The 24626-nt window shown below is 49.1% G+C and overlaps 13 protein-coding genes across 13 annotated transcripts; 5 read left to right on the plus strand and 8 right to left on the minus strand.

Moving 5' to 3' along the window:
* Positions 1–381: 381 nt before the first annotated feature.
* FVEG_12266 (hypothetical protein) lies at positions 382–2055 on the minus strand (the record flags this gene model as incomplete). The annotated part of the gene is made up of 5 exons (XM_018901616.1): positions 382–966; positions 1015–1390; positions 1457–1618; positions 1667–1774; positions 1832–2055. 5 exons carry the CDS (start codon positions 2053–2055, stop codon positions 382–384), a joined length of 1455 nt encoding a protein of 484 aa, XP_018760132.1.
* Positions 2056–2452: 397 nt separating this feature from the next.
* Positions 2453–3273, plus strand: FVEG_12267 (hypothetical protein; the record flags this gene model as incomplete). The annotated part of the gene is made up of 3 exons (XM_018901617.1): positions 2453–2565; positions 2616–2948; positions 2998–3273. The coding sequence occupies exons 1-3, from the start codon at positions 2518–2520 to the stop codon at positions 3271–3273; spliced, it is 657 nt and encodes a 218-aa protein (XP_018760133.1). The 5' UTR covers positions 2453–2517.
* A 202-nt stretch (positions 3274–3475) lies between these two features.
* FVEG_12268 (hypothetical protein) lies at positions 3476–4475 on the minus strand (the record flags this gene model as incomplete). Its single annotated transcript, XM_018901618.1, has 2 exons — positions 3476–4338; positions 4391–4475. 2 exons carry the CDS (start codon positions 4473–4475, stop codon positions 3476–3478), a joined length of 948 nt encoding a protein of 315 aa, XP_018760134.1.
* A 496-nt stretch (positions 4476–4971) lies between these two features.
* Positions 4972–5957, minus strand: FVEG_17205 (hypothetical protein; the record flags this gene model as incomplete). Its single annotated transcript, XM_018906465.1, has 3 exons — positions 4972–5038; positions 5091–5793; positions 5846–5957. 3 exons carry the CDS (start codon positions 5955–5957, stop codon positions 4972–4974), a joined length of 882 nt encoding a protein of 293 aa, XP_018760135.1.
* A 363-nt stretch (positions 5958–6320) lies between these two features.
* FVEG_12269 (hypothetical protein) lies at positions 6321–7380 on the minus strand (the record flags this gene model as incomplete). Its single annotated transcript, XM_018901619.1, has 3 exons — positions 6321–6720; positions 6774–7053; positions 7104–7380. The coding sequence occupies 3 exons, from the start codon at positions 7378–7380 to the stop codon at positions 6321–6323; spliced, it is 957 nt and encodes a 318-aa protein (XP_018760136.1).
* A 720-nt stretch (positions 7381–8100) lies between these two features.
* On the plus strand, positions 8101–10757 carry FVEG_12270 (hypothetical protein; the record flags this gene model as incomplete). Its single annotated transcript, XM_018901620.1, has 5 exons — positions 8101–8262; positions 8334–8431; positions 8479–8980; positions 9030–9619; positions 9668–10757. 5 exons carry the CDS (start codon positions 8101–8103, stop codon positions 10755–10757), a joined length of 2442 nt encoding a protein of 813 aa, XP_018760137.1.
* A 228-nt stretch (positions 10758–10985) lies between these two features.
* On the plus strand, positions 10986–13608 carry FVEG_12271 (aconitate hydratase 1; the record flags this gene model as incomplete). Its single annotated transcript, XM_018901621.1, has 2 exons — positions 10986–11111; positions 11161–13608. The coding sequence occupies 2 exons, from the start codon at positions 10986–10988 to the stop codon at positions 13453–13455; spliced, it is 2421 nt and encodes an 806-aa protein (XP_018760138.1). The 3' UTR covers positions 13456–13608.
* Positions 13609–13878: 270 nt separating this feature from the next.
* On the plus strand, positions 13879–15805 carry FVEG_12272 (hypothetical protein; the record flags this gene model as incomplete). The annotated part of the gene is made up of 7 exons (XM_018901622.1): positions 13879–14142; positions 14187–14309; positions 14361–15032; positions 15072–15107; positions 15155–15292; positions 15341–15629; positions 15687–15805. 7 exons carry the CDS (start codon positions 13879–13881, stop codon positions 15803–15805), a joined length of 1641 nt encoding a protein of 546 aa, XP_018760139.1.
* A 245-nt stretch (positions 15806–16050) lies between these two features.
* FVEG_12273 (hypothetical protein) lies at positions 16051–16872 on the minus strand (the record flags this gene model as incomplete). The annotated part of the gene is made up of 1 exon (XM_018901623.1): positions 16051–16872. The coding sequence occupies one exon, from the start codon at positions 16870–16872 to the stop codon at positions 16051–16053; it is 822 nt and encodes a 273-aa protein (XP_018760140.1).
* A 772-nt stretch (positions 16873–17644) lies between these two features.
* On the minus strand, positions 17645–18427 carry FVEG_12274 (hypothetical protein; the record flags this gene model as incomplete). Its single annotated transcript, XM_018901624.1, has 1 exon — positions 17645–18427. The coding sequence occupies one exon, from the start codon at positions 18425–18427 to the stop codon at positions 17645–17647; it is 783 nt and encodes a 260-aa protein (XP_018760141.1).
* A 458-nt stretch (positions 18428–18885) lies between these two features.
* On the minus strand, positions 18886–20440 carry FVEG_12275 (beta-glucosidase; the record flags this gene model as incomplete). The annotated part of the gene is made up of 3 exons (XM_018901625.1): positions 18886–19519; positions 19578–19864; positions 19916–20440. The coding sequence occupies 3 exons, from the start codon at positions 20438–20440 to the stop codon at positions 18886–18888; spliced, it is 1446 nt and encodes a 481-aa protein (XP_018760142.1).
* A 460-nt stretch (positions 20441–20900) lies between these two features.
* Positions 20901–22561, plus strand: FVEG_12276 (hypothetical protein; the record flags this gene model as incomplete). Its single annotated transcript, XM_018901626.1, has 2 exons — positions 20901–21052; positions 21105–22561. The coding sequence occupies 2 exons, from the start codon at positions 20901–20903 to the stop codon at positions 22483–22485; spliced, it is 1533 nt and encodes a 510-aa protein (XP_018760143.1). The 3' UTR covers positions 22486–22561.
* On the minus strand, positions 22533–24317 carry FVEG_12277 (hypothetical protein; the record flags this gene model as incomplete). Its single annotated transcript, XM_018901627.1, has 3 exons — positions 22533–22706; positions 22763–24154; positions 24219–24317. 3 exons carry the CDS (start codon positions 24315–24317, stop codon positions 22533–22535), a joined length of 1665 nt encoding a protein of 554 aa, XP_018760144.1.
* Positions 24318–24626: the final 309 nt, after the last annotated feature.

Here is a 24626-nt window from a genome sequence, read left to right on the forward strand (position 1 = left end):
AAATCGGCCAAGCGTAGCTGACTCGTGGATTTGCTGGTCTCGGATGTCGGGCGGAGCACTTCTGTGAGCGGTTCCCCGGCTATGCTCGCCAAAGCTAAACCAAGGGTGGCCCGTAGATTAACGCCTTTCCACTACTGATCTTAGGCGAACCAAACTTCATGGGCTATCGAAGACTACCCTGTAAAGCTGGTGAATTTACGCATTGCGGACGACAGCCGCCAACATTCGGATTAACTGAGTAAGGGATATCGGCACCGGAGCCTCGATCCATGGAATATTCGTCAACGTTTCGCGAAAAAGCTCTTTATTGGTTATCCATTCGAAATGGCCAAGCTGCGAGTTACTAGCTACACAAACGCGACCCAATGATGCTCCGAAATCTTACAAAGTAAACCAATTGATACCATCACCCGTCTCCCGAAGCTTCTTATTAGCCTTCTGCAAGCTAAATCTCATAAACACACAAGTCGCGATTGACAGCGCCGAGAAGGCCATCATGAGTAGATTGGCTTTGATGTAGCGCGGCCCATCACTAGCAGGGAAGAAATACGGACTCCAGATATTACCAAGCTGGCTAAGAAGATTGATGATAGCAGTGGCGCACGCGCGCTTCTCAGGCGTCTGGTTGAGAGTTGAACTAGCCCAACTGAAGACCATAGCGTTGGATGAGAAACAGCCGCAGATGTAAAGAAAGGCGGCTGCATATCTCGCAGCGTTGTTGAGCGTGGCGACGGAGATGATGAAGCCGACACAAGCTACTGCTTGAGGAATGGCGATGTGGTAACCTCGGTTCTTGCGACGATCGCTGGACCATGCTGTTGCGAAGGCAGTGGCAGTGGCGATGAGGTAAGGAGGGGCAGTCAGGATGAGCGTAAGGGTTGTGTTGCCGAGCTTGAATCCCTTGACAATGGTGGGGAAGAAGCTGTTGAAGCCATACGCACTGTGGTTAGCTGTAAGCATGATGACCTATTTACTGTTAGTTCTCGTGTGCCCTTCTGCAATAATAAGACTTACAAAGACCCAGGTTCGGAGATCCTTGACAGCCATCATCAAACCCGCAAAGACACCGTGATCGGCATCTGGAAGAGAGACACGGTCCCTGTTGATACGCTCAACGGCAACTTTCTGCTCGTCATCAGACAGAAGCCACTTCATAGCTCCAGTCTTCTGCCCGGGAAAGTCAGGCAAGACGAAGAATGCGATGATAGCAGCCATGAAGCTTCCAGCGCCTTCAATGATGAACAGCCATTGCCAGCCAGCCATACCTCGAGCACCTTCAAGACCTGACAGAACGCCAGCAGCAATGAGACCCGAGAAGGCAGTGGCAAGGAGAACACCAGAGTATAGGATCGCGGTTCGAAGGGCAAGCTCCTTGCGAGGATACCAACAGCTGAGCAGGAACATGGCACCTATTCGAAGTTAGAGGATAATTTCGCATTGAGAAGAAGGGGGAGACATGCCTGGGAAGAAGGGCGCTTCTGCAATACCAAGGAAGAATCGGATGACGATCAAGTGAGTGTAAGTACCAGCACCAGCAGTAGCGGCAGACACAATGGACCAAAGAGCAGTCCAGGCTGGGATGTACATCGACGGGCGGGTTTGAGTAAGGAGCATGTTGCTAATACGCGTCAGCCTTTGAGCCTCGAACATGATGGAGCTGTTTTACCTGGGGAGCTGCATAAGCATGTATCCGACGTTCAGGATGGACACTGCAACATTGAACTGATTGCCCTTGAGACCAAGATCTTGTTCAAATGTACTGAGACGCACTTGACTAAACACGGCAATCAGCGCCACTGCTAAGTTTTCAGGCTACTTGGTCAGAACGCACGCGATATTGTTTCGGTCGAGATAGTTGAAGAAGTAAAGCAGCCAGACCATGGGAAGAAGAGTAAAGTCCAGCTTACGGACCAGACTCTTCTCATTGGTGTCGTACTGCTTATCAGTCATGCCAAGTCCATTGCTAACAGCCTCTTCAGCTTTGGCTGGCATATCTTCGACGTGCTCTGAAGAGAGGGAAAGATCTTGCTTCTGCTCGTTCATGGCGACAGTCATTCTGCACAAATATGATACAAGAACTGATGGTTTGGAATGCATGTCTCTGAGCCAAGCTGAAGACTTTGCTGTGAGATTGTTTGAATGTATTTCGAGAGCACCAGTCCATCCTTATATCGATTTCACCTCTTCGTTAGTTCTCAGCCAAAGCTTTTGATGCTGGGCTTCCCCAGCCTGTTCCCCAAAGTTCATACCCCGCATTTCCCCAGACTCGTTCGTTGAGAGATCTCGACTCGAGGAGCAATCCGTGAGACGGAAGAGTCCCCCTAGAGTGGTTGACCAATAGGAACTAGTCCATTTGAATTATTCCCCACGGGGCGTAAGTAGCGCGTCTTTCACTAACTACATGGAGCGCGGAGCTGTCCTCTCCACTTCGCATCAAAACAGTCAAGCATCAACTTCTCAGCAGAACGTTACAAGCCAAGCTCCCACTGGCTCTTTGACTTACGGAATTTAGCCATCATGTCATCCCAAGCTCGCGAGCTGCTGCGCAAGTTTACATCATGCGACGTAAGACAACCCCCGCAAGTGCCCATTCTAAACCACTGATCGTCTCGTAGATTGGTGATGCGCTGGTCAAGCTCAAGTATCCCAGGGGTGGCTTCCTAAAAGACATCCAATTGCGGTCTGTCGACTCGAAGACTCGCATCTTCGGCCCAGCTGTCACTGTCAAGATGGTTAGGACAAAAAACAAGGATAAGCCCACGCTTGATACGCACTTCGTCGACCATAACGTGAAAGGTGGAGTCATGTATATCCATCAGCCCGTTGATGCTATCTCTGCTTGCTGGGGCGGCCTCATGTCCACCCGCGCCAAGTATCTAGGTGCAGAGGGCGTTGTCATCAACGGAAGAATGAGAGATATCAACGAACATAAAGAATTCAACTTCCCCGTACATATCGCTTCTTCATTCTTACTATGATTGAGCTAACCAGGCGCAGGTGTTTTCGCGGGGCGTGTCTATCTTGGGATCAAACACTTTCACACGTGCCTCGGAGATCAATGTTCCAATTCGGGACGGCGGTGATTTGTGGATCAACCCGGGCGACATTCTTGTTGGAGACGCTGATGGTGTTGTATCTGTTCCTCCGTCTCTGATAGAGCAAGTCGTGGCTTTGTGTCAGGAGCGCGCTGAGATTGATGAGAAGATGTTTGCCGAGCTACGTAACGGTGCGGCCATGGAGGATTTGATTCGAACTATCCGTAAGGATAAATAGACTTCACGTTAGAAATTGACAATTCCTACAACAAATCGGTTGTCAGAATAAGTATTAATGGCTCTTTAGTCTATGCTATAGTAATTCCGCGGGTATCGAAATGAATGAACGATGGTAAGGTGTACAGATAAGGCTCAAAGACGAGCTCAAATTTACTCTGTTCTGCTCTGAATCTCTCCATAAAATAATCCCCAGCCATTGCCTAGCCAAATAATCTCCTTGGGTTATCAACCATCAGCATGTGCCATTCCTGATCTGACAGCCAGTCCCTCAAACTCCACAGCCATGCCTCATCATCGACCTCCAGAAATGGTGTCTCCTTCATAGCTTCTTCATGACTTCGTACCTTCATCCTCGGTGTATGCGGCCAGTCACTACCCCAAATGACTTGACGTGGGTTCGTATCTACAAGAGCTCGCACAAGGAACTTCAGATCGCTATATCTTGGGCTCTGCTCACTGACGCGGTATGGAGCGCTAAGCTTAACGCAGAGAAGACCATCTTTGACGAGCCGTAAGATGGGTACAAATCCTGGCTGTTGAGTTGGGTTTTGTCGGTACTGAGCTGGAAGCATACTGGGTGCCTTCAGCAGCCCAAAATGATCTGTGATGAGGGGCCGGCCTGTTGCAGCCACCTCTTCTCGAACAAACGGTTCCAGGGCATCCCAGAAGTCCGTGCGGATAGTCGTCATTGTGAGACTCCAAGGAAGGGATAAACGAGTCACCCGCTCAAGGTATGCACGGAGAGTCTTCTTCTGAAGCTCGACATCTTCCATTGCGTTATAGTGATAGAGATTCACACGGAGACCACAAATACCTGCAGCCTGCATATCTCGTATCTCATCGTCGGTAGTATTTTCGGGATCGATAACGCCGACGCCTGATGTACTAGACTTTCCCAGCTGGGTGACGAAAGTCTTAAGAGAAGTGCAGTCATCGCCATACGATAGACCATGGGTAAGCACGGAGTTGGTGATGCCCAGCTTCTGACGGAACGTCTTGAAGGACTGGACTGTTGCGGCGGGGGGCGTCAGGTGGCGGGTCGGACTGTAGGAAAAGGTTGATGCTGGCATAATGTCAGTCCAGGTCTCGGACGATATGATACAAAGAGACCATACGCTCGAAAATATGATGGTGGGTATCCCAACCGCCGTTAGGGAACAGCTCAGCTTTGGTGGACTTGGTCAGAACTTGGGTAGCCATATTTCTGCGTTGGGTGATACAGATCCCACGAAAGATCATTACAGGGAGAATAGAGAGATTGCTTCAGCTTATGGGCCTACTCCGGACCCTTCTGAGCTTTTTAGTTAATAATAAGGATCATTTCTTCGGTAACGCGTCGGTCATGGAACCATCCCGATCAGCAGTGGCGGGCGTCGGAGCAGCCCGATCAGACATGCACTGGAACGGAACGGGCTGTTCCTTGTGCTGAAAGTGTGAGCTCCACAGGAGCGGCATGGGGGGCTTCCGGCCAATTGATGGATTGATAGTCTTAATTGATTCTAACATTTACAAGTCTATATTGTCTCAAGTACAGCAGAAATCCGGCATCTCTGGAATGGAGCCTCCAATCCTCACCGCTTAGTTCTACTACCACTGGTAGGGAGGCCGGTGAACCACCGAAAGTCTTAGGGCTAGGGGGGAGGCGTGACTCCATTGACAACACTGAAATCCCATTCCGATCAAGTAGGACACATATCTAATTGAGAGTCCTTCTATAGAGACTTCGTTGAATCTCCAAAAAGGCAAACATGCACATCGTATGCCTATATACCATTAGACTTCAACTTAGAAACAGAGTCTCGTCGGTATACTTACGGTCCAACCCGTAGAAAGCTTGGTACCCATCCCCGGAAAATCCAGGCAGGTCCTTCAACGCGGAATGCTTCCCTTGCAGTAGCTACCATACCTGTCCCAGCTGTAGACGTGGAAGACATGGCCCTTGTTTTTAAAACATCTAGAGGATTAGTAACTGTTACCGCGATTACAGCGGCTAGAAATGCAGAAGTAGCTTGTACAGCGGGTGTTTCTTCGGACTTTTGGTATTCGAGGATGGACTTTTTGATAATATCATAGCTTGCAAGCTGCCCTGCTGTTTGTGTCGCAGCGCGTGTGCAGTTTGGCAGCCATCCTTTCATGTAAGCGCCAATACCTTCTTCCCGTACCAGTCGCACCATACCGTCACCGACGTGGCGATAGTTGTGCCGTTGGTGGGCTGGGAGTGACCCATCATGCTGCATTCTCACATTTAGAACATCCGCAAAGTTGCCGGCTATTCCGCCCGCAAACCCGGAACACCACGCAGAGGCCAGGAGAAATTGGCTGCTGGAAGAAGGGCCAGCTTTCGACTTGAGTTCCTCGTAGATTCCAAAGCGAATGCCTGAGTATGTGAGTTGGCGTACCACGGATGCTGTTAGACCACTGTATAAGCCCGATACACCTTCATTACTGATGATGATCTTGACGGCGGAAGCAAACGACGGGGCCATATGAACTGTACGTGTCTGCAAACGGACTTTGACTGATAGACTTGCGTTAGTTCCACTTCACGTGAAAAAGACGTTGTCCTGTACCAAGATCAAGAGGATGAGTGACGCAAGCGGCTAAAGCGCTGGCACTGCCACCAAACCAGAATGGGTATTTGATTTTGCTCTCTATTGCATCTTTTATGTTTGCTTCGGTCATCGTCGCATGACCTCCGGTCCGCCTTGTATACCCTAATCTTTGAGGGTCAGTAAATGGCTCTTCTATATCAACAATGTCACCGAGAAAGATAGAATGTTTATATGAAAACGGATTAATTCAGTTTATCACTCTTAAAAAGAATATTTTGGAAGTCGTGGTGCGTCTTTTGGTCGGCGGATTGTCTGTTCGGCGATCAGGGGAACCCAAGAGTCGGCGACTGTTCACTTACAGGGATCTTTGATCCGGGCAGTTATGGCGGACTGCGCGGGCTTTCAGGGTAATAATACGCCAACAATATTCAGAAGAGAAATGCGTAAGATCTACTAAGTCAATTTGGTGCGCATTTACTCCTTCTGCCGGTCCTCACTTATACCTGGGACAGTAGATGCTCCATACTAGGTTTCCAATATATGACCACATGACCGCCTCGATATATGCGCGAAGATCTCGAGACAAACTAAGGTCGGCCTTTGTCTTTGCGACAATATCACGGAACTGGTCGATGTTCTGTACAATCTCACGTCGACAAACCTCTTTCGCCTCTTCCTCCCCGATAGCACTCTCTTTCATGATGACCCAGATTGCATTGAAGACGTAGTCCTGCCCCATATCCTCAGCTGCCTTTCGTTCTTTATCCCATGAGTAGAGGTCGTTCGTCAATCCTAGTGCGGCATATCCCGGCCTTCCTAGGCTCATGCATAGATCGTATTCTTCGTCGGGGATGGTAAGTCCCATACCAAAGGTTAACGACCCGAACCAGATCCTATTGCTGTAAGCCGAATGCACATCTCATCACTTTCTTTGCTATTTTCTTACAGTTCGCCTGCGTCTATAACTCGTGCTGGAATATACTCCTCCAAGGTCTCAAAAGACGTCATTCTTGTTCGAGATGCTGACTGAACAAAGCTTGCCCATGCCTTCATCGTCGTAATTGCCCGCCTTTTATCGATGGCCATCATTTCTAAGAATATTTGTGCCTGGAGCTTTTTCTCGGGACGGCTTCGGGCATTGACCTCAAGTGCAGGGGTTACAAACGGCTGAAGAAAACTATCGAGATCTTTCGTCGGGTTTTTGAGTTCAAGCATTTCCATATCATCTGTCAAAATTCAATATAGCCCAATGACGCAATAAGTTAAAGTCTCATACCGTCATAGAGAAATGCAAACTCGTTCGCGTACGAAACAATCTCAAGCCTTTCCGGGCGACATTCGGGGATCGTTGCGCTTATGAAGCCGTACGGGTCGGCTAGGCCGCCCTTGTACCCATGCACTGGCCGTACGTAGCGAGTCCAATCTTTCTGGGCTCGAAGTGCTCCATCGATCTCCTTCAGCGAGTCCCTGTGCATTCGTAAAGGTATGTCATGACCCAAGCCGTGTGTCTCATAGAGCGGGGCCTTGATTTCGTCAGAATAACAAAAATCCATGTCTCGAGTCCCAAGAGTGCAGAAGTCTTGTTAGACCTCTTATCTCTGGTTTCTATTAGCCATATTAAATAGTAGACATGAGCCCGCTTAATTCTTATCAATATTCTCATGGGCATTTATATCGTCGGCCTGAAATGGTCAATGAGCCGGTCAACCTTTACCCGAAGAGTCTGATCATCCGTTATCAACCATGTTTACGGACGTATCGCCACAGCGCACACTTAAGGACAAATCTTTCCATCAATAGCCTAGGCTAGGAGAGGAAAGTCCTGACAACTCGGGCCTTGATTCTAAGTGGCAAATAGATCTAGTTGAATGAGCATACCTAAGTCTAGGATACCTTTTTCCGGGTTTTATTCTGGCACTCTATCACGGTCTTATGTTCGCTGACGCTTTGAGAGTAGTCTATCGGGGATATCCAATCATAATATACCCAGTTATTTCTCTAGAATGTCATGTTGTTCCTCCTTGAACCATCGGTCGTCACTGCTCCAGTGCTCTTACATCTCAACATCATTGATCGACATGATAGATGGGGATCCTTATAGGAAGCATGGAAGCACACTGTATATATTTTAGAAGATCTAATAATTTTCAACATCATGTTTTCAGACCAATGTCTGCATGAGAATGTCAATTGCATCAAGCTAGTCGTTGTAGTTAGCTGTCTGCTGTTTCTCACACGTGACACACTCCCCAGCGGGGTCATCCACTCTCATCATGAGCAATTGTCAGCTTCACCAAACATCCAGCGACACCAGCCAACCACGTTGTCTGCTTGTGGTCACCCCTGTATTCTTACAAAATCTCATGGCTACGCGTATCAATGCCCCTAAAAAGGTCCGCCTGGCCTGTCGACGCTGTCGGGTCCGTCGCATTAAGGTGAGAACCTTTGTCTGCTGCCAACAACTCGACCCTTCAAGCTAAAATCTTTCCTCCTTGGTCTGTGTTAGTGCGATGGTCAAGTACCCGCTTGCAGCAACTGCGCAAAGGCTGGGCAGGTCTGCTTGGATGTGGACAGTCAGAACTCAGACGTTGTTATTCCCCGCAAGTGAGTACGCGTCACGGCGTCCCGGAGCCTTCATTGACAGCTCTAAGTTTCGTGTCTGCTGCCCGTGAAAGGATACGATGGTTGGAAGATATCATTAGAGAGCGTCTACCGGACATAGACCTACGTTCTGGTCCTCAGGTCGATCCTTCGTCTGATCCAACGGCCCCCTCGCAGGATGAGAGAATCCCCGAAGATGCCGATATCACAATATCCTCAATTCCACCAGTGCCAACAGTTTCTCGCAAACGGTCAGCAGAGGCATCAGGACAGTCCGATCAAGATGAATCTTTTCCAGAAAGCGCTCATTCTGTTGCCGTCAACCTTGGCATGCTTTCTCTCAATATCGATTCACCCCAAAAGCACTACCTTGGCTCAAGCTCAGGACTTCTCTTCACAAACCTCATTGGGGCGTCCCCGCCAAGTGTGGAATCCACGTCCCAGTGCCCTCAAGGGGACAAGTATGCTGGAGAGCTTGAACGGAGTGATGACGCTGTTGCTCAAGATCAAAACAGGAAGTACCATCAAGAACTGTACAATCTTCTGAAACAAGTAAGTCCATCACCTGTGGTGCGTTAATTTGATCTCTGATCATCGACAGGAGCTACCGTCAAAGCATAATGCCCTTGTTCTAATACACACATACATCCGTTGGATCCACCCCGACTTCCCCTTCCTAGAGCCGCTCTCTCTATTCAGTCCCGTCGAAGCCATATATTCCTCCCTTGAGGGCATTTTGGAATGCGATGTCTCCTCCCATGGTTGGCCCTCTAATATGCCGCCGTTTCGATGGAATGGAAGAGTGGTAATCCCAGGAATTTCCAATGAAGAAGGCGTTACCTTGTCAGCAGTCGCCTTTATACTCTTCATGGTCTTCAACATTGGCGCTCTGGTCAAGGTGCGATCACGAAACTACGACTTTCCGCCGCAACGATTTTACCGTGCTGCCCTCCAATTCTCAAAAGAAGCCTTCGCTCATATTACTTTGTCCTCTATCCAATCTTTGATGATGCTAGTTATGCATGGCATGCTTACGCCAGCAGAGGTAAACTTGTGGACATTAGTGCATCTTGGGTTGGCCTACTGTGTCGAGACAGGTATACATCGGGAACAAAGCCAGTCGAATTCAGACGGCTTTGCTATGCTACAAGTCAGACGCTTCACCTTCTTTACCATCTACTCTTTGGATAGGTAATACTGCATAAGCTCGGATATGTGAGATCATACTGACTATATCAGATCCATTTCATCAATACAGGGAAGACCCCTTGGCTTTAGGGACGAAACATTCGACGTCAAGATACCAGAAGTGTCGTCTAACCCCGATGAGAACATGCAGGGACCACTGCCACCATCATTCGTTACTGCAGTAACGTATTACTCGTCATATCATTTCAGATTGGACCGTATTGTGTCCGACATAAAGCTTCACCTGTATCACCTACCCGGTGATTCTAGCTTCTTCCCATGGCCGGACAATCCCACGGAACAGCAGGCCAGGATTCGGCAGACTTTGCAAAGTTGGTGGCAGGAAGTCTCTAACGACGCCTTCGAGTATCCCAGTCTTGATAACCGGCAACGGGAAGTCTGGAAGATAAAGCTCAGACTGAAGTACCATACAACGATGGTCCTACTCTTCCAACCATCCCAAGTTATCCGGCAGCCCGCTTCAGAGGCGCTCCGAGTCTGTTTTGATAGTGCGGCTGGCATCCTCGATGGCTACCAGCGGCTGCACGATCTCCATGGCCTTCACTTTGGATGGAGAGCAGTGCAGAATATTTTCGCGGCGGGTGCGACCTTGATCTATTCATTCTGGACGTCACAGGCTGTTCGGGAAAAGGCGTCACCAGAGACAATGTCAAAGAATTTGCGAAGCTGCTCTACCCTCCTCACAATTGGTGGCGAATGGTGGCCGTCTGTAAGGAATGGTCAAGCCAGCTTTGGGTCGGTCGCAGATTTGACCATGAAGAGGCTGTACATGGCGGATGCGTCCAACAAAGCTCCTCGACTGACTTTACAACAAACTGCGTCTGCCAGACCAAGAGACGTAACCGACATTGGTGCAACTGGAACTCAGCATGAGCCTGAATTCTCAACCGATACTGGTCAGTCAGCAGCGATTGACACAAATGCAGCGTGGCAAAATCTAGACTTGGATGTCGGAAGTAATCCCGACCAATTTGACTGGCCAGCAATTGAGGGCGGATTTGATCCGGAGATCGAGATGTTTCTGGAGGACTTCAACAGATCCGATTTTACCTGGAGCTTTCCACTGAATGGCAATCAAGATCTGGACCTCTTCGGACCCGATCTTAACCCCGGCTTCTGAGCTCGGGGTATCACGATGCGTTAGTGGCTTGTGGGGCAACGGAGCAGTCCGTCAGCAGCGAGAAATGGAAAAATGGAATGCGGACTACTCCAAAGCTCCCTCGGCTACGGGATCCAGATTCGTAGATCGGGTTTGTGCGATAACAAATAAAATCATGCTGATTATCATGCGAGGGCACAACAATTGCTTTGTCGCAACTGCTATGCATATTCTACAACTATCGCAAGCATGGCGCTGACAGCAACACGACTCAATCTGCGGCGGGTTTTCTCCGCGCGACAGAGGCCATTAGCACAAGCGCGACGATGCTTAGCAACGCGCTCATCTCATGTCGCACTGAGCCCTCTTGAACCTGTTGGTACCACGGCTCATTTCTTGATAGCAATCGCTAATTGAGTCGCAGTACAATGCCCTCGATTACACCTCGCGCCTCGAATCCCTCCGCCGCGTCCAAGGCGCTAATAAGCGACCCTTGACGCTCTCCGAAAAACTCCTCTACAGCCACTTAATCCACGACAATGACGATTGGGTACTCGACCAAATAGAGCGAGGAAAGACAATCCTCCGCCTACGGCCCGACCGTGTTGCTTGCCACGATGCGACAGCGACAATGGCTCTTCTTCAATTCATCAGCGCAGGCCTACCACGCGTTCAAGTACCAACATCGGTACACAGCGATCATCTCATTGTCGCAGAGTACGGGTCCAAAAAAGACCTCCAGCGAGCTGCGGGTGATCATCGCGAGGTCTATGCTTTTCTGAGTAGTGCTGCGAAGAAATATGGTATTGGGTATTGGAAACCCGGTGCGGGTATTATTCACACTACTATCTTTGAGAACTACGCTTTTCCGGGTGGTTTGTTCATTGGGACAGACTCTCATACCCCCAATGCTGGAGGAATGGGAGTTCTCGGTATCGGAGTTGGCGGCTCCGATGCTGTGGATGCTATGGCTGGAATGCCATGGGAACTTGTCTGCCCCAAGGTCCTGGGCGTTCGTCTGACAGGACGCTTATCGGGCTGGGCCTCTTCCAAGGACATCATTTGCAAGCTTGCCGGCATATTGACCGTGTCCGGTGGAAAGGGCAAGGTCATCGAGTTCTTTGGTCCAGGCGCTGAGACATTGGGAGCCACGGCCATGGCCACTGTTTGCAACATGTCAGCTGAGGTCGGATCAACTTCGTGTATCTTCCCTTACTCGCAGGCCATAGCACGGTATCTTACAGTGACTAAGCGAGGAGACATCGCTCGCTACGCTGACGGTTTCACTGAGACATTGCTTACTGCCGACCGTGGCAGTGAGGGCTATTACGATGAGGTCATTGAGATCGATCTCTCAACGCTTGAACCTCACATCAACGGCCCCTTCACTCCAGACCTCTCCCATCCTTTGTCCCAGTTCAAGACACGAGTTCAGGAGAGCTCCTGGCCCTCCAAGATCAGTCATAGTATGGTAGGCAGCTGCACCAATAGCTCTTACGAGGATCTCGAAAAGGTCTACGACCTGGTCCAACAAGCCAAGAAGGCAGGTATCGAGCGGCCCAGAACACCCTTCATGGTGAGCCCCGGTAGTGAGCAGATTCGTGCAACTGCGGAGGTGAGTGGCATCTTACCGAGTCTGAGAGAGGCTGGAGCTGTCGTCCTCAGCAACTCTTGTGGACCGTGCGTTGGGCAATGGGACAGGAAGGATGTTGACGTTGCTGGAGCTGAGAACTCTGTTATCTCTAGCTTCAATCGCAATTTCACTGGTCGTCATGATGGAAACCCCGCTACGCATTCTTTCGTCACATCCCCCGAGATTGCAACTGCTTTTGCTTACTCTGGTGATCTATCCTTCAATCCCATGCACGATGCCATTCCCATCGACGAGTCGGGTACCTCTAACTTCCGATTTACCCCTCCCGTCGCCCACGAGCTTCCTGAGAGCTTTGTAGCTGGTAGTGATCTCTTCCAGCCACCTGTGCTAGAAGATGCGTCAGATTACAAAGTTGACATCGATGAAGGCAGCGATCGTCTGGAGCTTCTGACACCCTTTGAGCCCTGGAAGCCAGGTCAAGCAAAAAACATGCAAGTCCTCATCAAAGTCTCTGGGAAGTGTACAACAGACCATATTTCTCCCGCAGGACCATGGTACAATTATCGCGGTCATCTGTCCAACATTAGTCATAACATGCTCCTCGGTGCAACGAACGGGTTCCTCCCTGATGCCAACTCATTAAGCATGACTGGCAAAACCCGGGATCCTACAGACGGCACCATCAAATTCATCCACAAAGCAGCACGGAAAATGAAGAACGCTGGTATTCGATGGTGCATCATCGGTGATATTAACTACGGCGAAGGTAGTTCCAGGGAACACGCTGCGCTAGAGCCCAGGTTCTTAGGTGGTGTAGCGGTCATTGCAAAGAGCTTTGCCCGCATTCACGAGACAAATTTGAAGAAGCAGGGAATGTTTCCGTTGACCTTTGCAGACCCCTTGGACTATAACAAGGTACAGGAGGGTGACGTTATAAGTTTACTGGATGTTGATGGGGATGCTCTTCAGCCGGAGAAGCAGGTTACAATGAAGGTGGTGAATAAAGCTGGTACTGAATGGACGGCGCAGTTGAATCACTCATATCATGCGCACCAGCTTGCGTGGTTACGAGCTGGAAGTGCGCTCAATCATGTTAAGAAGACGATATTGGGTAGCTCAGCTTAAGGACGCATCATGGATCGGGATCTGGTAGTTGGGCGTTGGCGTCAATCATGTATCCAGTTCACTTTGTTGGTGACGGGCATAAACATTCCATTACTTGGACTTTTAGTCTAAAAGAGACGTGGATTGCTAATCTTATACTCGTTTCGACCTCCACGGAGTTCCTTTTCACATAAGCTGGTCATTCGATGTGGAGAAACATAAGTAACGTAATCGCCATGATCTTACCAATCGTTGGGGACTAGGCCCACCGATGGCTGTTCATAACGTTACCTACGTGACACCTACAATACACCGGGAGCCTTGATGCATTTCTTGTATAACCTTAAATGGCACAACTTATCAAGAACTCTTTTTCACATTGCCAATCAGTCACTCGCAGCAGACAAAGTCATATACAACACCATCCTGTCTCGATCACACAGGATGAATTGGCAAGAAATAGCTAAGGAATCTCAAGCCAAAGTGCTTGATTCCATCCCCAAACACTGGCGATTGGATGTCAATCAGTATCGAGGCCTCAAAGACGTCGCGGATGTGCCGTACACCTGCGGCCTTCTCAATGAAGAGCAGCTCAAAATTACTGAACTTACAGCCACAGAAATAGTCGAGAAAGTCAAGACTCGCGAGCTAAAAGCAGTGCAGGTCTTGGAAGCATTTGCTGGGCGCGCTGCTATCGCGCATCAATTGGTCAGTAATATAAGTACATGATGATAATTGGCTGACGGCAGTAGGTCAACTGTCTGACCGAATGGTTCTATGAAGCAGGTCTTGCACGAGCGAGAGGGCTTGATGAAGCGCTAGAGAAGGGTGGTCAACTGAAGGGTTTACTGCATGGTGTTCCCATTGCTCTCAAAGTAAGCCCTCTGCCAGCCATACTCCCTCACCCAGCTCACTCTCGCCACTAGGATATCCATTGCTTTGCAGGCCATGCTTCAACTATGGCTTTCGTTTCAGGCAGGAACAATATCGTCAGTCAGGATTCTGCAGTCGTAGCTGCTCTCCGTGCTGAAGGCGCCATATTCTTCTGCAAGACCACTATGCCTCAATCAGCCATGGCAATCGAAACTGTCAGTAACCTTTGGGGTCGCACGTTGAACCCTTTTAGTCGGAACCTGAACGCTGGAGGTAGTTCTGGAGGCGACGGTGTCCTAGTAGCTATGAAAGGTACGCCTCTCACGCCCTCGACTGATCTTGGCGGCTCGATTCGTGTACCAGCTGCTTTCAATGGGCTGTATGCTCTCAAACCAACAGCTGCACGAATCCCAAAAGGCGCGATGCCAGACCTTGGCCAGAGTCTGATTCAAGTTTCCTTTGGACCTATTTGTCATTCCATCGAGGACATGGAGTTACTAACCCGGGTCATCAATGCCCATCCTTATAATAGATTTGATGTGACTAGCGTGCCTGTTCCCTGGAGGGCGATCAATTCTCCAGAGGGGAAGCTGAAGATCGGGCTAATGAAATGGGATGGCGTCGTAATGCCTCACCCACCAGTTCTTCGAGTACTAGAGCATACCAAACAGTTGCTGATAGAAGCTGGTCACGAGGGCAAGTCAGGCTCGTTGTGGACTGTGGATGTTCAAAGCTAACTTCTGTCTCAAGTCGTTGACTTTGAGCCGCCGTTCGACTGCTGGCAAGCTTTGAGGACTACCGTAAGTACCCCTAATCTAACCTGGTACAATGACTAATAGAAATCAAGTTCGACATTTACTACCAAGGCGGAGCTGATGCTGCCGTCGCCGCACTTGAAGAATCTGGTGAACCCATGATCCCAGCATTTGCCGACCTGCTCAAGGTCTTCAATGTTCGAAAGCTTCCGGCTTCGGAGATTATACAGGTAAGCCGAGATACAAAAGGTTTTTACTTCTAGTCTGACTATTAGTAGTTGAGTGGCAAGGTACGAGACTATAAAGAGCAGTTCCTGGCAGCATGGAAACAAACGGCCATCGAAGGCCATCCCATCGATGCCTTGATATGCCCTCCGGCACCTGGCGTAGGCTATCCTCATGACTTCAATACATACTGGGGATACACCTCGCTCTTCAACCTGATCGACTATCCTGCTGCGGTATTGCCGATACCAGGACTCAAGGTCAACGCGGAGCAGGATCCTCTTGATTCGGAATACGTACCTTTGGATACAAATCCCTACGATAAACCCAACCACGAGATTTGTACGCATGACCCTTATAATCATACACATCCGGATTCTAACTATGTACTGTTTGTAGACGATCCCAACCTTTTTGAGAACCAAGCAATATGCATACAAGTGGTCGGCCGTCCTTTCGAAGATGAAGAGCTCATTCAAGTATCGGCAACTCTTGACGCACTATTTCGTGGTCTCTAGAAGCAATTCTAGGCCTAAGCTCAAGGACATATTATCATCGGCTATTGTCATCGGCTTGATCAATCATCTCTAGCAAATGGAAAAGTTTATAGTAAAGAGTGGAAATAACCTTATTATCTCTATCGCATTACGTCCTATTATGATGTGCCTATAAACCAGTCGCCTCTTTATAGCCTCACTATGGTATCAATCACTTTCCCTTCTCCCACTACTAGTCAAAATGCCCATCTCGATATTGTACATCTTCAAGCACGGTTAAAACCACCGTTTGCCCGGATCCTGTTCAAAAACTTGAGAACAGCCGGTGTAACCTCCTCAGGCCTCTCCATCATAGGCGCATGTCCAACACCCTTGACAGCAACAACCTCGCCATCCTTAAAATTAGACACGACCCATCGAGCTTCTTCGATAGGGTCAGTCCAGTCAGGATCAGCATCTCCATAGACAGCTAGTACTGGAGCCTTGACTTTGCTAATGTATGGTGCGACAACGGCGTGGTCGGTAGATAGTGTAGCGTGGAATGCCTTCCAGCGACCAGGGCCTGTCAACATTGCGATGGATCTGTCAACTCGTTCTTGGATCTTATCGCCAAGACCGGGCCAGAGCTTAGGAGCGTATGACTTCCAAATCATTGGGCCGGTGGGTTGGCGCATGGAAAGGCGGAAGAGACTGGCGACTAGCTTGCCAGTTCCAGGTCGAAGAAAAGCTCCAAAGAGAATAAGGCCTGCGACCTTTTCGGGATGGCTTCCAGCGGCGATTGTAGCAGCAGCGCCGGAAAGAGAGGCGCCTGCTAAGACAGCGGGTCCGCCACCGTAAGCATCGATCAAGGTAATGAGATCGTCAGCGGTAGCCTCATCGCCATAGCGGTTGAAGGTCGTGCTACTGTCGCCATGGCCTCTCAGATCAACCATAGCGACTCTGTAGCCAGATTTACGAAGCTCTATAGCTAAAGCGTCGTATGCGTCGCGAAAGTCTCCCATGCCGGGGGAACAGATGACAAGAGGTCCGTCGCCAGCGATATCGACGGCGAGTTTACCTCCATCTGTTTCAATAAATGTGACAGGCATTGTGAATGTGATTGGTGAGTTATGTCGTAAGTCTAAGTAGAGATTAATTATTGAGCGTTGCGAATTTCAGCCTGCAAGTGTTGAAAATGATGTATTTATATGATTCCTGATAATGAACATTTCCAACGATAAGCAGAGCTACACGAGATATATATAGTAAGACTCATGTCCTTTGCGTACATGCTTATGATTACTCTCGTGCCTCTACGCTGCATTCTCGGGTCCGTAGGGCGAGCTTCGCCCGATGACTGGATTAGAAGAGACGTTGATTGGCTCGCACAAATGCACGAGAAAATGCCGAAACAAACGCGAGATCAAGGATTTGGCTGGGACATCTTTCGCTCTGTCATTGGTTGATTGACTGTCGACGCTCGGTCCATCTATTTCCCGCCTCAGTAAAATTCACTGTGTTGGTATGATAAGATAGACGGACCTTATCTTATCTCTATTTACTGTAGGGTAGTGAATGTTATGATTTCGTCCCTGATGCTCTGAGACTTCTCAATCCCAACAATTCTGCAGTGTGTCTCCTTCTATATGAAATCATAAAGGATTATCTTGGGCTATATCCTTTCTTTACCCTTCATTTGCAATTTTTCTGCCTGTGAGGGTTTCCCTCATTCCACTCCAATGTTATGCTATCATTAGTCTCTCACAGTGACATAGCGTGATAATCCTAAAGCAAATTGATACTTCAATTTCCAGATTCTATCAATACTAAAGTTTCTTTGATACATGAGTATATAATTACTCGTATGTCTATCAATCAAGCTCAGTTCTCAGGAAGCTTCAAACCCACCAATCTCTCACAAGCATCAACAACCCGCTCCTGCAACTCAACCTCACTACACTGGGGAGTTGGCTCTGCCAGCTTCCTCTTAGGCTCAAAATATTTCCCTGTCAAGCTCTGATCATAGTCTCCTTCAGCCAACATGACATATGTATCAACTCCATCCTCCATCTTATCTGGCCCATCTTCACCACCGAGCTTCGTCGCAACCCATCCGGGATGAACCGACATGACTGATGTGTTCTTGAAACGCCTGGCAACTGCGTTTGCGAGCAACATAACATGGAGCTTTGAGTCGCAGTACGCGGGAAAGTCCTTGAAATGAGATTCGCCTCGTTCAAGCCAGAAAATATCCTTAACGCTTGTATCGGCTTGAGCATGGAGCATAGACGCGATGTAGATGAGTCTCTTGGGAGGCGTCAAGAGACAAGTAAGAATATAAGGTGCGAGAACATTGACGGCGGTCTGAGCTGGGATGCCGGTGTCGGGAGTCTTGCGGAATGGTCCAGCCATCAAGCCAGCATTATGAATGATGGCATCAAAGGTTCCGACTGCATTGGCTTCCTTGGCGAGTCGTTCTGTCTCTGACACGAGTGTCAAGTCCGCTACGAAGGCACCAGCAGCCCCAGGGCATTTTGCTTTGGCCTCTGCTGCGCGTTGAGCGTTGCGCGCATGAAGATAAACGGTGTGATTGCGCTTGACGAGTTGACGAGCAGCTTCGAGGCCCAGGCCATCAGCGGAACCAGTAATGAGAATGCGAGCCATTTTTTTTTAAAGTAAATCAAAATTGAATTTAGTTCTTAAGCAAAACGTTTGAGGGTATCACCGCCAATTTGTAACTTCGATGAGAATACGAGAAAATTCTTCGAAATTTGGCACCACGTCAACTGCCGGCTTTCAAATATCCAAATTGGCTCCTAGCGTCCCGCATTGACGTATAACCTCGGCGATGCTAAACTCGTTTCAGTTGACGATTTCCGCGCGAGCTGTAGATAGCGGATATACCGGACTTTGAACGCTGCCGGGAATGGGTCTGGCGGATGAAACCCAACGCCGAGATGCGGCTATGAGTCTGCGGAAACATTTTGCTCACCGAGATATATAGATAAGGAAGCCTCCCTTCAGGATTGGTTTTACGCTGCGATGGCGTTTTCAGCATTTTGATGTGATATCTGAGCTCTATATAATTTCGGACTTTTAATAGTCGCGTCTATGGGCCTCGTCTACAGCTTCAACTGAGTTCCCTTCCGATGATCAACCAACTGCCTCAGCACCAACGCCGATTTCTTCGGCGTCCTCTCCAACGTCTCGTAATCCGTAAACGTCACTCCGAACCTGGGTCCATAACCATCAGACCACTCAAGATTATCCATCAACGACCATGCAAAATATCCCTCAATAACAGTTCCATCTTCACCAACCGACCTGCCAATAGCGTCAAGGTGATCTTCAAAGTATTTGATCCTATACTCATCCTGTACCGATTCCTCACGCGTCATCTTATCCTCGCCGGGACAAGGACACCCGTTCTCTGTGATGATGATAGGTTTGCCGTAGAGACGATACACACGTGTGAGATGTTTGCGGAACAGGTCGGGGCAGGATCGGAGCCAGTGTAGACCACTTTCTAAACCGACAGGCTCACCAGCCTTGTTGGTTTGGAGCTCATCCAGATTGCCGATGTAATCTGTGTCTGGTGCAGGAGTGGATTTGTGCCGAGCGAATTGAGAGGTGTAGTAGTTCATGCCGTAAAAGTCACTCTCCGCTGAGCGTAGAAGTTGGAGTTCTTCGGATGTGAACTGTGGGAGGCGGTCTTTAAGCTGATCGCGCATGCACTTTGGGTAGTCTTGTCCCAAGCTTTACAAGGTTAGCATTTCCCGTCGTCATGTAGTTGAGAAAGTCAGAAGAGGCTCACAAAATGGGGTTGGCGAACCAGCCAATATGGAACTGCATACGCCGCTCAGCAGCTTCACTGTCTCGCGGATCGCTGCTATCCCATGGTTCGTAGTAGTCTCCGTTCAGTGATATTCCTATTTGGCCTTTTTGTGATGCGCGGAAGTCTTGGTTGTAGGCTGCAACAGCACGAGCGTGGCTCATGATGAGAGCCTTGCCGACGATCCATGGCTCCGTTGAAGTGTCGCCTTCTGTAGACTGAGGATTGATGCTGCTTCGTCCTGGAGCATTTCCTCCAGTTGCATAGCCCTAGACGTATTGTTAGGAATTGGCCGTTGTTTTCTCAAAAGAATAACTTACGAATATTGAGACGATCCAAGGCTCGTTAAGTGTAATCCAGTGCTTCACTCGATCACCAAACCTCTCGTAACAAAGCCTCGCATATCTCTCAAAGTCCTTCTGCGACTCTTCAACATCCAACCATCCACCGTATCTCTCATGCAATGCCTGTGGTAAGTCCCAATGGTAAAGCGTGACCCAGGGCGTGATACCTCTCTTCAAACACCCATCGATAACCCTATCATAGAAAGCGATACCAGCTTCATTAACAGGATCATTTCGTCCACCAAGAGGAATAACACGAGACCACGAAATCGAGAAGCGATACATATCAGATCCATATCTCTTCAAAAGATCAAGATCTTCCTCGAGGCGGTGATAATGATCACAGGCAACATCGCCATTTGCACCTTTTGTGCGCGTCGGTTCAAGATGGCAGAAGGTATCCCAGATTGAAGGACCGCGACCATCTTCTGTGACGGCACCTTCAATCTGGTAAGACGCTGTAGCGAAACCAAGTTTGAAGTCCTTTGGTAGAGAAGGCATTGTCGTCTGTAAAGTCAACACAAAAGTCTTTAGTGACCAAAACAAGTTACATACTTCGGCATTCTTTATACCGTGGAATCACGGGCCGATGAGATAATACCCAACTCGTCGTGATTGTCGATCACGGTGAAATTCAGTTGATCCACTGGGTAGTTTCCCCGACGGTGAGGGGTTTCTTCGAATAGCGCGATGCTCTATTTCGCCGTTTCCCCGTAGCTTCATTGAGCAGACCATTCCCCACGGGGAAGTTTGGAGGCTAGTTCGAAATGGGGATTTTTCGCTGTAACCTTGGTTCATGGCATGTTTCTGGACCGAGTCTTTTTCTCTTCTTCAGTGTTGCATCGTGTATATATAAGTATGCTAGAGATCGCCGAGCTTTATCAGAAGATTGAAAACACATCATCAGTCACTCTTGGCGACTCTTTTTACCTTGTTTCAGTTTCACGGTAGTAACGTCAATATGGCTCCGAAAGCGGCGCACGCCACTGAAGACATTCAGTCTCCCATTGACCTCACCACCGTTCCGCCGTTTTGGAAGCGCAAGAATGGTGTACTTTTATACTTTCTGCTTACCTCCTCGCTGTTTGCCAGTATGGCTCTTGGCATTGACGGGTAAGTCCACTCCCAACCGGCAAGTGGCCACGCATACTGACTCATCGTGAAGTTCTATGACCAACGCCCTCCAGACCCTCGAGAGCTGGCAAGATCGCTTCGGACATCCTACTGGTTCCAAACTTGGCTTCTTTGGCGCTTCCAACGCCATTGGAGGTGTTATACCATTCATTTTCCTCGGCTGGATCAGTGATGTCGCCGGCCGTCGCGTCCCAACTGCCATGGGATCCATCGTGATCATTGCTGGTGTTATGGTTCAACTCTTTGCGACCTCGCTCAATATGTTCATCGGCGGCAAGATTGTCCTTGGAATTGGCTCCTCGCTCATCCAGATGGGTGCTCCAGTCTTGGTCACTGAGCTCTCGCATCCCAAGGAGCGTGTGCAGATCACGACGCTTTACAACACAAACATTGTGCTGGGCTATGTGATTGGCGCATGGGCGACATACGGATGCTTTCGCATTCCTAACCAATGGTCTTGGAAGCTCCCCACTCTTGTTCAAGTCATTCCATCGGCATACCAACTCATTCTCATCTTTTTCTGCCCCGAGTCGCCTCGTTGGCTGATCGCAAAGGGCAAGGTTGAAAAGGCTCGCGAGATTCTTATCAAGTACCACGGTGAAGGTGATTCCGACAGCGAACTGGTCAAGTTCGAATGCGCCGAGATTCAGCAAGTCATCGCGGAGGAAGCCGAGCAGAACATGACCTGGAAGGAGTTCTTCTCGTCCATTCCCAACCTCAAGCGCATTTCGCTCTGCTTCGCTACTGCGCTGTTCAGTCAGAGTTCTGGCAACCTCCTTGTCTCGAACTATCTGACCCAGATCCTCAAGGATACAGGCATCGAGGCGGAGAAGGACATCACTCTTGTCAACGGCATGGTTACTCTCTGGCAGTACATCGTTGCTATCACCATGACGCTTCTGGTTGACAAGTTCAAGCGCCGCACCTTCTTCCTTGTGGGATCTGGTGGTGTTCTTGTCACTTTCATCATGTGGACCATCGCCGCCAAGCAGTACCTTGAGGGATCACTGGCCGGCGGCCGAGTCGTACTGGCTTGTATCTTCCTCTTCCAAGGCTTTTACACCTTTGGCTGGACAAACCTGGTCGTCACTTATCCTCTTGAGATCGTCACCTATCAGATGCGAGCCAAGACTTGGGCATTCGTGCTCCTAACCATTCAAGTCTCTTCCATCTTTGGTGGCTACGTCAATCCGATTGGTCTGGAGGCTATAGGATGGAAATTCTACATCTACTACTGTGTCTGGGTTGCCATCATCTTCTTGGTCGTCTACTTCTTCTTTGTTGAGACGTCGGGACCTACGCTGGAGGAGCTCACGTATCTCTTTGAGGGTAAGGATGCCAAGCAGGAGATGGTCAAGGAGATTGAAGTCAAGAAGGAGGAGCACGATTTCATTCACGAGAAGGGAGTCTGAAGAGTCGTATGAGGATAGCAAATATGTGATAGTATTATTACAAAGATTTAGTGTATCATTGAAGAAGTATTTCGCAATGCATCAGATGCCTTGGAGTCCAGTCTCGTGAGAAGATCAAGAAGAACAGCAAAGTCGCTACGTGCTCTAGCAGCGATAGGTGAAGACCCATTTCGGTGAATGATCTCCAGAAGACTCGCACCGGTGAGTCGAATCTTCTCGACCTTGGCAGAAAGCCTCGTTAGCTTCATTGAACTATGTGATGCATTTGTGGACTTACATAAGGCTCGCCGTTGACTTGGAGTGACCAAAACGGAGCTTCTTGAATCACCCGCAGCATATCTCTCGCAATCTCCGTCTTGCGCAAATCCGAGTGCCCTATCTCCGATTTATAATACGGGAGGTTCTCCAACTTCTGCGTTATCACCATTCGCAAGCAATGGATAGAGACTTGAAGATTAGCGCACTGGATCAGGAACTGCTTGGTTGTTTCCCTAGACTCATCGGCCAATGCCGCGAACGTATACGACTGCAGATACGGTGGTAGATCATCGAGACATGTGATGAAGCGGACATAAAGAGCATCCAGTCGATCCTTTTCTTGCGCGCTGATCAACGGCTGAAGATTCGACATGCTGAGATCTTGTTGGTTTCGGTCCTGCATTAGTCTCAGCTCCAGCAGCAGATCAGATGCATTCTGCCAGAGTCGTAGATTGGCGTTGAAGCCTTCGATGCAAGTTATTCGTACAACATCGGAGTTTGTTACGAGATTGCCAGGCGAGAGAACAGGCGCTTCGTCTTCAATGCCAGAAGGATACGACGTGGTTATTCCCGACTCGAATGAGAATTTGTGGATCGTGATGGGTCGATTATTGAGTATCGCAGCTGATTTATCGCCCATGTACACGATCCAGAAAGCTCGACGTCGCAGCTCAGCTTCAATCGGTTGTAAGCCTTCCAAAGATGTCTCAAGGTTCAATTGCATGACCTGCGCTAGTCGCGTTGCTTCACCAAAGATGTGCCACGAATACTTAGGCTTTCCCGCTGCATGAAGACAATTTGAGTGAAAGTACCGGATGGTGATTGAGTTGGCATTCGGATTCTCCAACTCTGCCTCAAGATATTGGTTCAGACATGATCTTGAGGCATTGAGAAAGATATCAGCCACTGACTGACCCTCTGGGAATAGATCCTTCGGTAATAGAAACGCTGCCTCGGCGCAAACAGCAGTGATGAGCGTGAACGTCGTCTCAGGCCAAAGCTCCAAAACCCCCGTACTAAAATTCTCGGAAGGGTACTGCCCAAAATACGACAGCGAGTCCCTCAAACTCGGCTCATGAACCAGCGGCGTAAGCGGGTAGAGGTACTCAAAAAAGAGATCAAAGCAACGCGTCACAAATTGCTGTAGATCATTCGTAATGAACGCTAGCGCTCGCGATAAATTCTGCCAGCGCTGGTGACTTGTTACATCTCCACCGCTGAGGAGCAAAGGCGGCGAGAGTCCGAGATCGACAGCGTTGGTTTCCCATTGAGGAGGCGGTAATTCCGCTGTGGAACTGGCTGATTTTCTGGAGCGGATTTTGGGGCCGCGACGGGCGAGGGGGAGGTTGAAGGTGCATTGTGTGCCTGACTCCCTGCAGCTGGTGCAACGCTCGCCTTCTGTAAAGTCGCACTAAGAATCGGTCAGTGAGTGAATCAGGGGAGTTTCGCCGATGGGAGAGAGAGGAGATTAGTACCTTTGCTTTTCGCCGACGACAGCGGTCACACGCTCTGTTCTTTTGGGCTGAGGTATTTGTCCCCGGAGATTGAGGGGAATCTGGCGTGGGGCTTGTCATTGTGTGAGAGTGAGGAGGCAAAGAACGGAAAGATTGAGACGGGGAAATGCAGCGGTAAAATAGATTTTGTCGTGAGGTGATTCTCCATTTCCCCGTGAAGATCTATCCCCCTTTTGATAGTGGTGAGCCAACAAGCGGGGTTGAGTCTGGGGAAAGAAACCTTGTTTCTGGGCTCAATACGTACCCAAGTCGGCATTGGTTCATCCAAGATCCTGGAAATGTAGTGCAAGCCTTCATTTCCCATTATATAAAGGCAGCTTCGTCATCTTCTTTGCCTCTTCAATCAGCATCGAGACACCAATTGAGCTC

This window comes from Fusarium verticillioides, chromosome 4 (genome assembly GCF_000149555.1).
Source record: "Fusarium verticillioides 7600 chromosome 4, whole genome shotgun sequence".
Classification (NCBI taxonomy): Eukaryota; Fungi; Ascomycota; class Sordariomycetes; order Hypocreales; family Nectriaceae; genus Fusarium; species Fusarium verticillioides.